Raw genomic sequence first — 14,352 nt, forward strand, 5'->3', positions numbered from 1 at the left:
TGGCTGACCAAGTCTATAGTTTTCATTTTCCTGCAGAAATTTTTATGGAGGTTAACTAACTCTATAATCCTGTATCTTTCAAACACAAGAGCAATGGAATTTCCCTCAACCTATATTCTACCTCTGATAGGACTCTTAGTGATTATGGTGCTGCATCTTGCCATGGATTAGCCCCACCCCATTATGCACCAGGAAGGGGGTCCTTGCTACCACCAGGGTGGTGAATGATTCATCTCAAGAAGCTGGTTTAAGGAACTGCCTCCTAGGCCACCTCTGTCCCTGTAACTTAGGTTGGGCTTGTGTTCCTCCATAAGACCCTGAAACAAGGATTGGAGAGGAAGTGGTTTGTTTTGGAAGTGAACCCAGGAAGTGCCAGTAGAGGAGTGGGGAAGTGAGGATAGAAGGAAAGGAAGCTATTATAGGATGAGTCGGATGAAAGGTCCCTCCTGTGGGAACCAGGAACTTAATACCACTGGGAAGTTCTGAGACATTGCACGGCACCTGCTGCAGAACTGTCCTTCCGGGGGACAAAGGACCTGGGGGAATCGTCCCCCCATTTTTGCTGCCACCAGCTGAGGGCCACTTCTAGAGACATCAACTCCCTGGCATTTGTGCTCTGCCAGCCTCACATGTCAAGTGCTCCAGAGATCAGAAAGCGCCCTCAGGGAAAGGCTCACAATGGCTTATAACAGGAAGCTGTGTGGTTGGTGCTTGTGGAAACAGTGAATGCCAAAATAATATGGACAGGACACATCAAAACATCTGTTACAAAAGACAGAGCTCCTATGAGTATAGTATGAATGTCACCAGAAAATAATGCCATTAAAAAGGAGTAGCTATCTGTAGTACATCAGCACCACAGACATTGTATAAAGCAATATGTCACCATGTACATTTTATCTGGGTTTTTTTTTGTATGTTGATTGGCCTGGCGCCTTTCTTGATGAGACTATATGAGGATCTATTTATCTGCTTAGCCAAAAAGATTTGTATACACTACCTACTTTCTCAGCCTAAATGTCAATATGAACAGTAGGTACAGATGGAATACACTTGTCTCAGTTCTAATAGTGCCCAGCAGTTCCCTTAAATGCACATTTCCCATCTCCTTTTTGAAAGAGAATTTTAGAAATGAGTCTTGAGAACCACGGATATGCAGTGAAAAAAAAAAGTTCCCAGCACTAAGAAACTGGAAGCACTTTCAGAAATAAGGAAACAGCATCTGTTAATGTTTTATTTTTCACTTGTGAAAATATATACAATGTATATTACATGTACAGAGTCCCACAGCGTGAGTCAGAGAGAGCTGGCAAAAAGGCACGTCTAGGGGGGCAGATCTTCTCATACGCTTTTTGGTTAGACCAACATTCAGTGTGCGCGGCAAGTGACAGCAGAAGCAGCAAAAGCGCAGAAGGCCTGTGTACGTGACTCTGAAGAGCGAAGTCAGGGGGAACTCAGGTGTGTGGAGAATGGAGGTCATCTCCGGAGAAAACACCGTCTCCGCTCAGAAGCCCTGTGGGAGCAGCAGAGAATGCGAATGCGCTGCGGTCTGGTCAGACAACAGAGGCAAAGCAAAAGCCAGCGCTTGCCCGCCCGTCTGCTCCCTTCCACTTTCTCTCTTAAAACCTGAGGCCCCGGCTGATTCAAAGAGGCAGATAACAGGACCCACTCTAGTCCTGCAGATTTGTGGTGAGCTACAGGACAGAATTTCTTTAACAGACTAAATATTTTCCAAGGTTGTCAACACGGTGCTGACGCTGGCAAAATAACGCATGAAAAGAACATTTGCTATTCCCGTCATATAGGAGAGATACAGACACAGATCTTTGGCTTGCCACATTCATGTCCCTATCACATTCACCCAACACGGTAACAACCGAGATAATACATGAGATGATGGCGTTATTTCCATCCTAGGCCAGCCAGGAAGCCTAGTAAGATTTGACACAGCCGGAGCAGCTGACAGCCCTGGGAGGTGTGAGATGGGGCTTCACCACGTCCGGCTCGATGGACTCCATCAGGTCACACTCATTGGCCAGGATATGCTTCACCAGGCACCTGGAAGCTTCATCAATGTTGATGTTTTCCTAAAGGGAGGGGCAACAAAAGAGCTTTTCTTATTCAATATTCGGAATAATGTTGGGGCAGAGACCTTTATGGGACAGAAGGGAACATTTTTGGCAGTTCATTTAAATATCCCTTCCTGGATCCTCACTTCTCATGAATCTTCTTTCTAGTCCCCTCACTTTTACTTACTCTTTTAAAGAACTTTTCTTTTTTAGCCCTTCACAAAAGTAAAACTACTTATTTTGTTTCATCACGTAGTAGGAACAGTGTTTTGTGGGCTCACTTAGTAGGTTGAATTTAAGTTAAGAGGGTAATTTTCGTATTTTTCACATACTCTTACACTGTGGTATAATATTGTAAAATACTTCCAGTGTACTAAACACACAAATTTGATCTTTGGTAAAGTCAAATCTGACTGTTTTTATCACAATTTGTAGCATTTCTCTGCTGTGTTTCCTCATATTCAATGTAAAGAGATAAGGACTTGCTCGTCACATTGTTTTATGATGAAACCTTGCTGTCCAATTGTAAGTGTAGCTACTTATTCTTATTTTTTGTTTGCATGTCTTAGTTGTGGATATATTTTGAGATCATGGCATGAAGTTGTATCACATGGAAAATGTAAGAGGTAGTGATGGTTTCCACATGGTATTTATGGTTAATGCCCAATGGAATTAGATGAAAATAGTTGTTATATTTCAAGCTCAACCCTCAGTTCGCCTGCTGTGGAAACTTAAGGTAACTTTTCAAGTCCCAGCCAACAGCCTGGTTGTTTTCTCCCATTTACAGAGTCATAATAAAGATGCTTCTGGGGGTCACTGAATCTAAAACAGGGTAAAGTTCGGGTTGCTTTTGTGCTTGTTTGCGATGTTGTTCTATTTGGTCTGTGTACAAGACCAAGTTCATGTCTCTAGGCCTCCCCTTTCCTCACCTGTACAATCATCTTGACAATACTTATCTCATAAGAAATTGCTCCCCTTCACAGGGTGTAGTGATCACAGCTTTCACAGTGTGAACGTTCTATGTACTTTCCATACATAGTCTTTTTTAATTCCAAAATTTGTTTTCTGTTCTTATTAATTTTGTTGTTGTTGTTGGGGTAGGGTGGGAAGGGCCTTACCTACCTTCAGCTCAAGTATTTGCCTCACGCTGTGGAAGCTAGTCCATAAAGAATAGCTTATTCTGCCCTCTCCTCTGCTGTGCAGGTGACTGTGCCTTCCAGTCACCGCCCAAGATTGGCATGCCTCCTGCCACCCCTCCTCTTGCTGAGGTTGTTCCAGGGGTCACACTTGAACTACATGCTCCTGGGCAGTAATCTGACCAAGGTAAGGACATGCCCAGCTCAATGCTTGGCCCTTGAGTCCAGCCACTTGTTCATGTGACCAATTGGAAGACAGATCCAGGTCCGTTAATGTCTCAGATTCAGGGAAAGTGGGAATCCTTACCCAGCTTTCCAGGCCTTGGCTTTCTGGACCAGCAGATCTTCCTAAATAAAACCCACATTTGGGTGGTTATGGGGTGCTTGCCAAGCTATCAGTAAAACAACACTTTGGTTCTCATATGAATATTCCTTGTGTGTTGGGGAAGGAAGCCACAAAATCCCTTCCTAAATGCTAAAAATAGGATATCATCATATCATGTCGGTTTGCAGAGAATAAAACTGAAGTTTAGAGAGACTGAGAGACTCCCCCCAAGATTACACAGTGGGCGGGTTGGAGGGCCAGAACTCACACTCAGTCTTTTTGACATCAAAGCCTGGTTTATTATCAAGCTACACTCTTTTTCAAGATTATTTTGAAGATCAAGTACAAGAACAAATAAAAGTTTTTACCACAGCACTAAGCCCACGAGATGCTAAATAAATCTTAGTTCCTTTCTCCTTCATACATTAGAAGAAAAACATGCTTCAACGACAGGAAAGTCTAGTTTTAAAGATTAAAATGGGCCTTCCTTCATATACAATGTAAGTTAGATCAGGCGATCATATGTTTTAAACCCCCACTCACATATTAACATTTCAGTTAAATGGGGTTTTCTTTTATTAATATGCAAAGTGGCAAAATCTAATAATGAGGATAGTGAAAGGCTGGTGTGGACAAATCAATAAAAATCCATCATCATTATGAGAAAAGCAACTAAAGCCTAAGTCCCATTAGTGGCAGCCTAGCCAGATCACTTTAGTAAACCCTAAGATGAAGCTGAGGAAACTGTTTGTGAAGTTTAACACACTGAGAAAAGGCTGGTTGGTGTCAAGAATAGGACAGGGGACCCTGTCTAGTCCCCTCCGAGCCCAGGAGCAGCAGTCCCTGCTTTTAGACCACATATATCAACAAAGGGGTGGTTCACGGTGACTGAGTCACAGCCACTCATTCAACTAATGTTATTTAGATTCCCGCTGAGTACCAGACATGCAAAGATAAACACATAAGATGAGTCCTGTCCTGAAGTGAGCTTATGCACAAGCAAGGTTTATGTAAAACAGCAAGGGCATAATAAGGTTGGAAGTGGCATCTGAGCCAGGTCACCACAGAAGCTTGAATGCTAAGTTAGCCAGGTAGAGTCACTGAGGTTGTTTTGCAGGTGATGTGTCAACACGCACAATACAATAAAAATCCATCACTAGACAAAACTATACAGATGCTTAGCACTCGGTCTTATCATTTAACCCATCGGGAAGTATTTAGTAAATGCCTGTGATGTGTATCATGGTGCCGACTGGTATGAAAAACCTCTTTCACATTAGAGATTTCAAGAGAAGCCAGAAAGAAGAACAAACCCACCATATACCACTATACTTAACACATATCATCTACAAAAAAGCACAGTATATAGTGCTTAGGGCACAGGCCTGAAGCCAGACTCTGATCTCAGCACCCCTACTTTCTGGTTCTATGACCTTGGAAAAATTCCTTTACCATCCCTGACTCAGTTTCTTCATATATGAAAAGGGAATTAAAAGATCTACTCTGCAGGCGACAGTGTGTTAACGTTAATGCTTAGCATATGTGAAATGCTTAGAGAAATACTTAGACAAGGGCATAGAATACATTTTCTATAAATGTTATTTATAGATGCTTCTCCTTTAATTATCAGAATAACATGATAATGTGTGTATTCTATTCCTTCACTCTGCAGCTGAGGACACTTAGATTTTTTAAAAAATATATTTTATTGATTATGCCATTACAGTTGTCCCATTCCCCCCCTTCACTCCCTTCCATCCTGCGTGACTGGACCCAAGACACACAATAGGAAGTGGTAGGACCAGGTGTGAACCCAGCGAGAAGACTGAACACCAATATTTGCGACAAAAAGCAATGTGTTTAGTGTTGAGAGCACATGCTTTGAGCCAGACCCTGTCTCAATTCCTCCAAGAAAATATTTCTCCAAATACGTAAAGGAACAGCATGGGCAAGGCACATGTTTCCAACATAAACAAGTAGGAATGTGTAGCCAGGGCCTCAGGCAAAGCTGGTTTCTATTGCTGGTTCTTCCATACACCACTGAAGTCACAGCCAAGGGCCTAGACTAGGAGAGGGAACAGCAATACTGACCAATCGTCTCACTCCCTTCTGTCCAAGGCCAGCATGGTTCATCAAACCCTGCCTGACAGAACCACAGGTTCAGATCTTTTGGGCAATTATACTGATGAGGTCTGTCCTGAAAAAAAGTTCAGCCACTGTTAATATAACAAGAATGGTTTATGTGACATCGATGTAATCTGGTGGCCAAGAGGAGTGGACTGGAATGCACATGTGTGAAGGACAACTTCACTGTACTAGTCAGTGGGGGAGGTAGACACCACTGACTGAGCATGCGTACCATGTGATCATTGCATTCAAAATGACTGCGCAAGTAGAGCAATGAATCTACATCAAATTTTGCCTTAAGCTTGTACATTCCTCCATGGAAACTATTCAGATGATTCAGAAGACTGCAGCTATAGGCAACTGGTGATTGGCAGCTTCTTCACATCAACGTGCCTGCTCATGCATCATGTCTCATGCAGAGATTTTTGGCAAAACATCAAATCACCCAGGTGACTCAGCTCCTTCTACAGCCTAGATTTGGTGCCCTTTGACTTCTGGCTTTCCCCCAAACTAAAATCACCTTTGAAAGGGAAGACATTTCAGACCATAAATGAGATTCAGGAAAATACGATAGGGTAGCCCATAGCAATTGGGAGAACTGTGTGAGGTCCCAAGGTGCCTATTTTGAAGAAGACTGAGGTGTCATTGTCCTATATACCATGTTTCTTGTATCTTGTATTTTCTTTAATAAATGTCTCTATTTTTCCTATTATATGGCTTGATACCTTTTGGACAGATCTTGTATTATTGACTGAGCTGCTTGGCACGCAAGCAGACACAGCCAAGTGCTTAATTTCTCAATGACTGTGAAAAAATAGAACTGATGACTTAAGTGCGAAATACTACCTGGGAGTTTTTATTTGCATTTATTCTAGAAAGCATTAATATCTTCAGAAGCATTTTTGCTAAAATTGAAATTCACATACTCAGTGACTTCCAGGAGAGGTTCACTCAGACTGAAGCTGACTATGATTTATTTTTACACGCTTGCACTACGACAAGATGGTCTACTGAGCAGACAGCCTTAGGTGGATGCGTGCTCATCTTCGTGCCTCTGCTTAGAATCTTTTCACTTATATCAGTAAGGATGGCTGAGAAACAGGCTTTGAAATTCTCGATAAGGCATTTTAATAAAAATAAATACTGGGAACCACCAGTTATTATTGAGTGTCTATGCTGGGCATATAGCAGGTGCTTTACTTACAAAACTACGTTCACATTCAACTGTCACAAAAACGTGCTAAAGAGTGAACAGCCACATTTTAAAGGAGAGGAGACTTTAACCTTGAACAAAATTATGTAATTTACCCAGAGCAGAAGAAGATCTTGGTCAATCTGTCATTCCAACAAGCTTGGCCTAATTCCACTTCCTATCTGGCTTCCACATAACTTACAGTGTCTCCCAGGACTAAAACAGCTATTAAAATAAATTTTATTTACAAATCAGTACGTCTCAATCTTGGCTGCATATTCAATTCACTTGGAGAGTTAAAAAATGGTTACCAGGGCTCTCCTCCCTGACATTGTTATAGTTTATCTGGAATGGGGCACAGCATGGGTACTTTTCAAAAAGATTTTCCCTTTCTTAAAATGTTCAGCCAGGTTGGAGACACACTTGCATAATTAAACTTATCTTTAAAGGCGCTCATTTTTAGTTCAATAGTGAACTTTCTGGAAATATTGAATACACTGATTTTAAGCTGCACCGATTCTGATCTTCCTGTAGATAAAGGCATATAAATCTAACTCTCTGAGGTCTTGGGTAATTGTCAGTTTTTTAATTAGTTCTTTAGAACATCTGGCTTGTGTCAAATTATTTAATCTCTGACTCCTGGTGCCAGAGAGTAAAACTATTCCAACAGAAAACCTTCACATCTGCCTAGTTAGAAACTGGCACAGAATTCGTCCTCCCTTAATCTTTCCAAATACATCAGCCTCAGATGAAACACCAAGTGTACCAGAGGCTCCGAGGTTAGGGCACTGAATTCCCCAGCCCTGTGCAATTTTTACAGGAGCAGATGGCCCACTGGATAACACCACTGTAAGAAGTCTTACACAGAACAGGGATTTTTTAATCCTTACTCTAAAATTCAGCATTCGTGTATAGAGCACAGAAGTGCCAAATGTTTTGCTAGTTTTCATTTACTTTAGTTCATATCTAACATGGGGTGAGCATCGTGGACACCTGTGTTTTTGTCTGCTTAGCACTTCCCCCCAATGCCTAATATCACTCCCCATTTCCTTTAGGGAACTGCTCCCTCCCTCTGTAATCATGAGTTTCTATCGAGGCCCCTCCAAACTGAGCCCTAAATCTCAGAAATTGTTCCCAGAGAGTGGCATTTCATTTAATCTTCACAATAAAGCTGAGGAGAGAGATGCTGCCCTCATTGTACAGGTGAGAAAAGTGAGGTTCGGAGAGGTTCGATGACATACAGAGGTCTCAGTAAGCAGCAGAATCTGACTTGCAACTTCAATCCCCGAAGCTTCCACATTATTTTTTTTTCTTCTCCTTGCTGACTTAGAGTCTATGGCCAACAATTTGTTAATGGCCAAGTGCAAGTCGGCCTGCACCCGAAGCACATGGTTGTGCACATGCCGCACTTTCCCCACGTGAGGAAGAAGTGAGGAGTATGATTCATACAAGCCAGGTCCTAATGATGCCCTGCTCTCCGAAAGTTCCCAGGCTTTAGTCTATGTAACACGCACTGGGAAGGGCCATACTGTCACTGATTTCAACACAGGGCAGAGTCACATTGTCAGCATGGAGATGTGGGGAAAGAGGAGAAATGTTCACAAATAAAATTATCTAGAAAGATTGTGTCCCTTTGGCAATGCCTTCCCCATCCTCACCACAGTCCTGCTTCAGGCCCTGTTCTTTATGCACTAGATGTCAGAGTCCATTGCCAATCCTCTCACTCCCCTCTTTTCCATAGCACCAAGGCCTTCTGTCTCACAGCTCTTTTCCTTTATCTCCACGCCCTCATGCTAGCAGCGTCTAGAACCCTACTTCAGCCAAGAAACACCCACCAGCTTACACAGAACCTCCCAATATAAAACAGGGAGGGAAATTAGCTATCATTAATTCACACTGCTCTCTTTGACATATCAGCAAACTACAGCAAGAGTAGGAAAGTGACTAGTCTGCCATCACGCAGGCCACCTCTTAGTTCTTGCTGCTTGCGCTGCTTGCACGCTTCTGTCTCCAGAAATATTATCTCTTCCGAGTAGTCTTCTCTCAGCACCATGAACTGTATCTTCAATGCTTCTTGGCACTTCCTCCCTTCCTGGCACTTACCAGACAGCATAAATCAAGCTCTGCCACCATTGTTAAAAAACAGTGCCTGGGTGAAACCATACAGGAACAAGAACTACGTGTAAAAGTGGATGTGTTAATGAGATTAATCAAATCCATGTCTATGCCACCTTTTTGAATTTGGAATGGCGTGATGCTCGCTAACTACCAGATCTCTGGCCTCAACCCTAGAACCTAAGCCTGCCTCTCCCTGCCAAATCCCTGATGCCTACCTCCCCAATACCACAGCCAGACAAGGAGTCATTCTTAGCCTGAGCAACTCCACTTAGCTTGTGCTACATAATTTACTTCTTCCTGGTGTGGAGTAACACTATCCTTCCCTTTTTTTTTTTCATTCTACAAACTTTTAATAGCAAAAAAAAAGGAGATGCATCAATTTGAAGTTCTTATCATGAAGTAATGAAATATCGTGTAACTCAATGAAATAATCCATTTTTCAGCAAATAATCATTGGGCACTTTCCGTGGACCAGGCGCCACTTGTCAGTCTGTATAGTCTTTGCTGACTCATGTCTTGGAGTCAGCTCTTCAGTGGTGATCTTATTAGTCCACACCTCTCCTGGCTTCTGCTTAGACATAATGATGGTGAGGTTTCCCCTTCTCCCCATCACTGTGACAGTTCATCCTAGGTCAGGTCTTACACAGTCTCTTCTCTAACCACATGGCTCCAATTTCTTGCCACAGCAATCATCTCATATATTCCTTCTAGGCTGTCTCCTGACTACTCTAGTTTAAGTGTAATCACAGTCTTACCTCATCCCCAATTTCCAGTTCAAAAAGACTTTGTTGGCTTCCATTGCCTACTCAGAATCAGTCCAGACCACTAAACTGAGGGCCAACCAACATGGCCGCAGCTTAGTTTTCCTGTCTCATCTCCACTGGCTTCCCTAACTTGGCTGGCTCCCCGCTGAACTAAACCACAGGCCATTCCCTCAAGGTGCTCTGCTTAGGTTACTCTCACGCTGCCTTTATCTGCAGATCCCCTGTCTGTCCAGAGAAAACATATCTCATTTGTTTTTTTTTAATTTTAAAGGCTTTATTTAAAATATTATTTTTCAATTACAGTTCCTATCAATATTATTTTACATTAGTTTCAGGTGTACAGCAGACTGCTTAGACAATTACATAATTTATGAAGGGATTTCCCTGACAATTCAAGTACCCTCCTCATTCGGAAATATGTAGCTACTGACATCTAACTGATTCAAAAGTATTTCATTTTATTCTGCTTTGAACTTTTGGATGTAATTCAAGTATGCTTCTCAGTTTCAGAATCTTCTGGTCACCTTGAATTTTTACTATTAGTGCATTTGATTGTTTAAGAGGAAAAGTGCACTGGAAAGACTAAGAACGGCCTTAGCTCTGCCAACTGCTGGCTGCGTGACCTCGGGGAAGTCACCACAACCTCTCTCCCAACCTCGGTTTCTTCTCCTATGATCTGGGACAAAAACAATGCCAACTTCATAGAGTTGTTGAGGATGTGCATAAAATGAGATGAGATATGTGAAAGAACTCAGCAACAGCATCGGCATATAATAGGCCCTGAAAAGGAAGTATAATGCTTGGGAAACAAAAGAACATCGCATCAATATTACTGACGAGGACCTGCGGCGGTACATATGGGCATGTTTGTGGACGGTGGGGCAGCCATGGGGAATAGGGACATTTATGAAGTGCTTCTGCACTATCCTTGTGGTTTTTCACTCTTTCCTAGGGGGCGCTACCCCCAAGTTTACTTTTCTCCATTTCTCTGAGCCTAGCCCCAAATGAAATTCATGTGTTTCTTTTCACACGATTGCGAACAGAGCAGAGTGAGATAATTGCCCTGATGCACCTCCTTTGGCCGATGCCCACCTCCAACCGGAGCTCGTTTGGGTTGGGTAACTCTCAGGTGCTTTCACAGCAGTCTCCTGTATGAGCTGTTATCAAGCACAATTGCAAAGACTTTAAGAAATGTGCCCTCTCACCAGAGAGTAAACTTCTTGAGAGCAGAAGTGGCACTTTTATGTACTTGGGTGTTGCCAGCATCTTACACAGGGCCTGTTGGCACATATGTGCTCAAGTCATTTATGAATGAACTGGCCTATGAAAGGGAAAGACAAATGGACCAATGCCAACTAAAATTCAAACAAAAAAATACTGTGAGATGTTCTATGTTAAAATCTATTATACTGAAGTGTCTTTAACCCCAGGACAACTTTAGACAGAGCATGAATAGATGTGGATTTTAGCCCGGGTATTGCCACCCACTAGCTTAGTCACCATAAACTGCTCAGGTCTTCTCTCTGGCGTCAGTTTCACCAGCTGTGAAGGAATTTATATTCTGCTCTTTTTTTTTTTTTTTGCCAAACAGAATTAAAGGTGACTCTTGAGACTATCTCCAGCCCTTGACTAATGCAGTTAAATGTGTGGGAGTCCTAAGAATAATGCTCCCTTAATGGGATAGATTTCTCACACTGAGAGTTTCATTATAGAATGTTTATTTAGGCAATCATTTACTTCTTCAAGTGCACTCTTTCAACATGATTGGTCAGAAGTTGTGGGTTGCAAAAATCAGAAACCCATTGAATTGCCTAGGTTAACTGGAGGGCAGTTCCCTGGAGTGCTGGAATGGCTGAAAGATGTGGGCCATTCCAAGAACCTTAGGAAATAAAATTAAACTCTGAAACATCATCAGGTCAGCTTCCATTTAGCTGTCTGTCCAGCAACTTTTTGCACAGAGAAAGGGAGATAGCTCCCAACAGCATCTGGACTTACATTCTCATAGCTTTGCCACCCTTTGAAAAGGCCTCCTACCCCCAAACTGGGTTGGGAAATCCTGGGGATGGATACCAATGAGTCTGGCTTCAGTCACATGTTCCTGCTGGAGACTAAAGCAACTCTGAGTCCAGGAGAGAATGGTACCAGGAGGGACCCCACTTAGTCTATGTGGGCACTATTGGCCAATCGCTGTAACTTGAGAGACAGAGTATGTGGGAGATGGTAACTTTCATTGGACAACCTGTGGAGGGGAGCTGAAAGGGAATGATGGGGGGTAGGAATACAAAGCTGGCCATGGAAGAATCATTCCAAAATCAAGAAACCCTCAGTTGTATTTCCTATATCACTTCATGGACATTTGCAATCATCTACACTAGTATAGATATATTTATATTTTAGATGGACATAAACAATTTATGATTTTAAAAATAAATAGAAAAATGTTTCATAAAGTTGTGTATTATAAACAGAGATATATTTAGCAGCAGCTGATAACTTTAACATATGCAGAATAAGTGGACAGTTGAGACTCTCATATTCAACATGCAAAAAGAGAAAAGTAGAATCAAAATGACTTGAAAGAAAGAACCTCTTCAAGAAGGGAAAGGGGTAAGTCAAGGACACGTATAGAGAACCCATGGGCACAGAAAACAGGGTGGGGATTGGCTGTGGGTAGGGGTGGTGGGGGAGAGCAACTTGGAAAAGGGTGGGACAACCGTAATTAAACAACGCTTTTGATTCATTCATATCCGAAAAAAACAAAGTACCTCTTCAGAAAGGCATGAAGTACTTGCTTAATAAGTTTTTCAGGAAAAATAAAAGAAATAATAGAGGCTTTTTGAAGCTTAAGACTTAATTAACCTCAGTTCTGATTTTCTGGATGTTTTTACAGAAGTCCACCTAATGAAATAGATTCAAAAGGACAGCAACTTTGCCAGATAAAGGATGTTTTTGCTTCAAATGTAAACTTTAAAGATCTTAACTTTGTTCCTGAGAACATTTAAGATGAATTGCATGTTTTCTTGCATTATCAAATATTATTTAGAAGACAACTTAGCTTTCCTTGCTTATCATGGGTACCTTTTACTTCTCTCTTCATACTTCTCCTGGAATCATGTGTATATATAGCTATACATGTGTATAGCTAATAAGCCAGGTCTATGGGTTGATACTTTAATGACATATGGCTTAAAAGAAATAGGATAAAGTTCTTTTTAAATATATACCTATCTCTAATTAAAAGAAAATAGGCAAAAGTATTAGTGAATCAACTTGTGATTTGATTACAGATCATTTAAACCTTATATTTTATAATTCTGGTTATTTTCTAAGCTATTTATAAGGAATATTTAGTATGTTAATAGCCGCAGTCTAAGGTATGAAACAAAAAACATAAGAGTGATTAATTTTGAACCATGAATAGTTGGTAAAGTCCTAAAATCTTTTTCTTAGCTCTTAAGCCCAGACAACAGGAAGGAAACAGCATATCTAGAAATATTTCATGAACTGTAAGATAGAAATATGTAAGAATGAATGGAAATTGTGTAGGTGTTTCTCACAGATGGAAAAAAAATCTGTGAGACTGAATCAGGAGAAAAATAAGGACAGGAAGCTCAGATAAAGAAGTGCTAACTATAAAAGCATGAGTAACCAGACAAAGAAGAGGGAGGAACGAGATTTAAGAGAATGTAGTTTGACTATAGGAATATCTCATATAAAATCAGGTTTAAAAATAACATATGCAGCCCTGGTCAGGTGGCTCAGTTGGTTGGAGTGTTCTCCTGTTTACCAAAAGGTTCCAGGTTCTACTTCCATCAAGGCATGTGTCTAGGTTGTGGGTTTGACTCCATTCAGGTGCATCCAGGAGGCAACTGGGCAACTGATGGATGGATATTTCTCTCTCAGATTGGTGTTTTTTATTCCTATCTCTCTAAAATCAGTATAAACATGTCCTCAGGGTATGATAAATAAATAAATAACCTATACAAAAGAGGGAAAAGAGAAGTAAACTGAGAACAAATTCAAGGGTGGTCTGAACTCATCCAAATGGGGTCAAGGACATGCCAAGTACAAGGGCATGCCCAGAGAAACTGTTGCAGGCAGAAAATGATAGTACTATACTGGGGTTTATTCAGAGCAAAAGCAGTATCATGGAAGGACAGACTAATATTTGAAAAATGTGGTACAAGGTTAACAGATGACACAGACATGTCAGAGTTAACACAAGAAACTAACTTCATTTGCTCTTGTAATAAAGATTTCAGGTTGAGTGATCAGGAGACCACCTTTTACATCTTATCTTTAGTATAATGCCCCTTTAATGTTCTGTAGACAGGGTGGCTATGGGTTGGCTCCAAAGTAAAGTAGGTAAATTTAATTGGCTCAAATGGTGGCTGAGGACTACTAATTATTTAATTACATTAAACAAGAAGAGAGTCTAAGGCAGTGGCATAGAACTTGAACCTCTGATGGGAACTCATTTCACTTTTATCAGAAGTTTGGACTAAGTCAAAATACCCATGCCCTCCACTACCAGCTCTCTCTCGCTCTCTCTCTGGCCTCAGTTTTTCATCTGAATGTGGGAGTGTCCACGGATCTGCCCTTGATCTTCATACCTACAGCT

At 41.4% G+C, this 14,352-nt stretch overlaps 1 protein-coding gene across 1 annotated transcript in view; it reads right to left on the reverse strand.

Annotated features, from left to right (window-relative positions):
* Positions 1–1,220: 1,220 nt before the first annotated feature.
* Positions 1,221–14,352, reverse strand: part of RAB38 (RAB38, member RAS oncogene family) — a 51,494-nt gene continuing 38,362 nt past the window's right edge. Inside the window, exon 3 of the mRNA XM_037042920.1 lies at positions 1,221–2,087. Within this exon, the coding sequence (XP_036898815.1) occupies positions 1,932–2,087 (156 nt within the window). The 3' untranslated portion in view covers positions 1,221–1,931. The remainder of the gene's footprint in view (positions 2,088–14,352) is intronic.

This window comes from Sturnira hondurensis, unplaced genomic scaffold (assembly GCF_014824575.4).
Source record: "Sturnira hondurensis isolate 20B ecotype Veracruz unplaced genomic scaffold, ASM1482457v3 Scaffold0003801, whole genome shotgun sequence".
NCBI classification, from domain to species: domain Eukaryota; kingdom Metazoa; phylum Chordata; class Mammalia; order Chiroptera; family Phyllostomidae; genus Sturnira; species Sturnira hondurensis.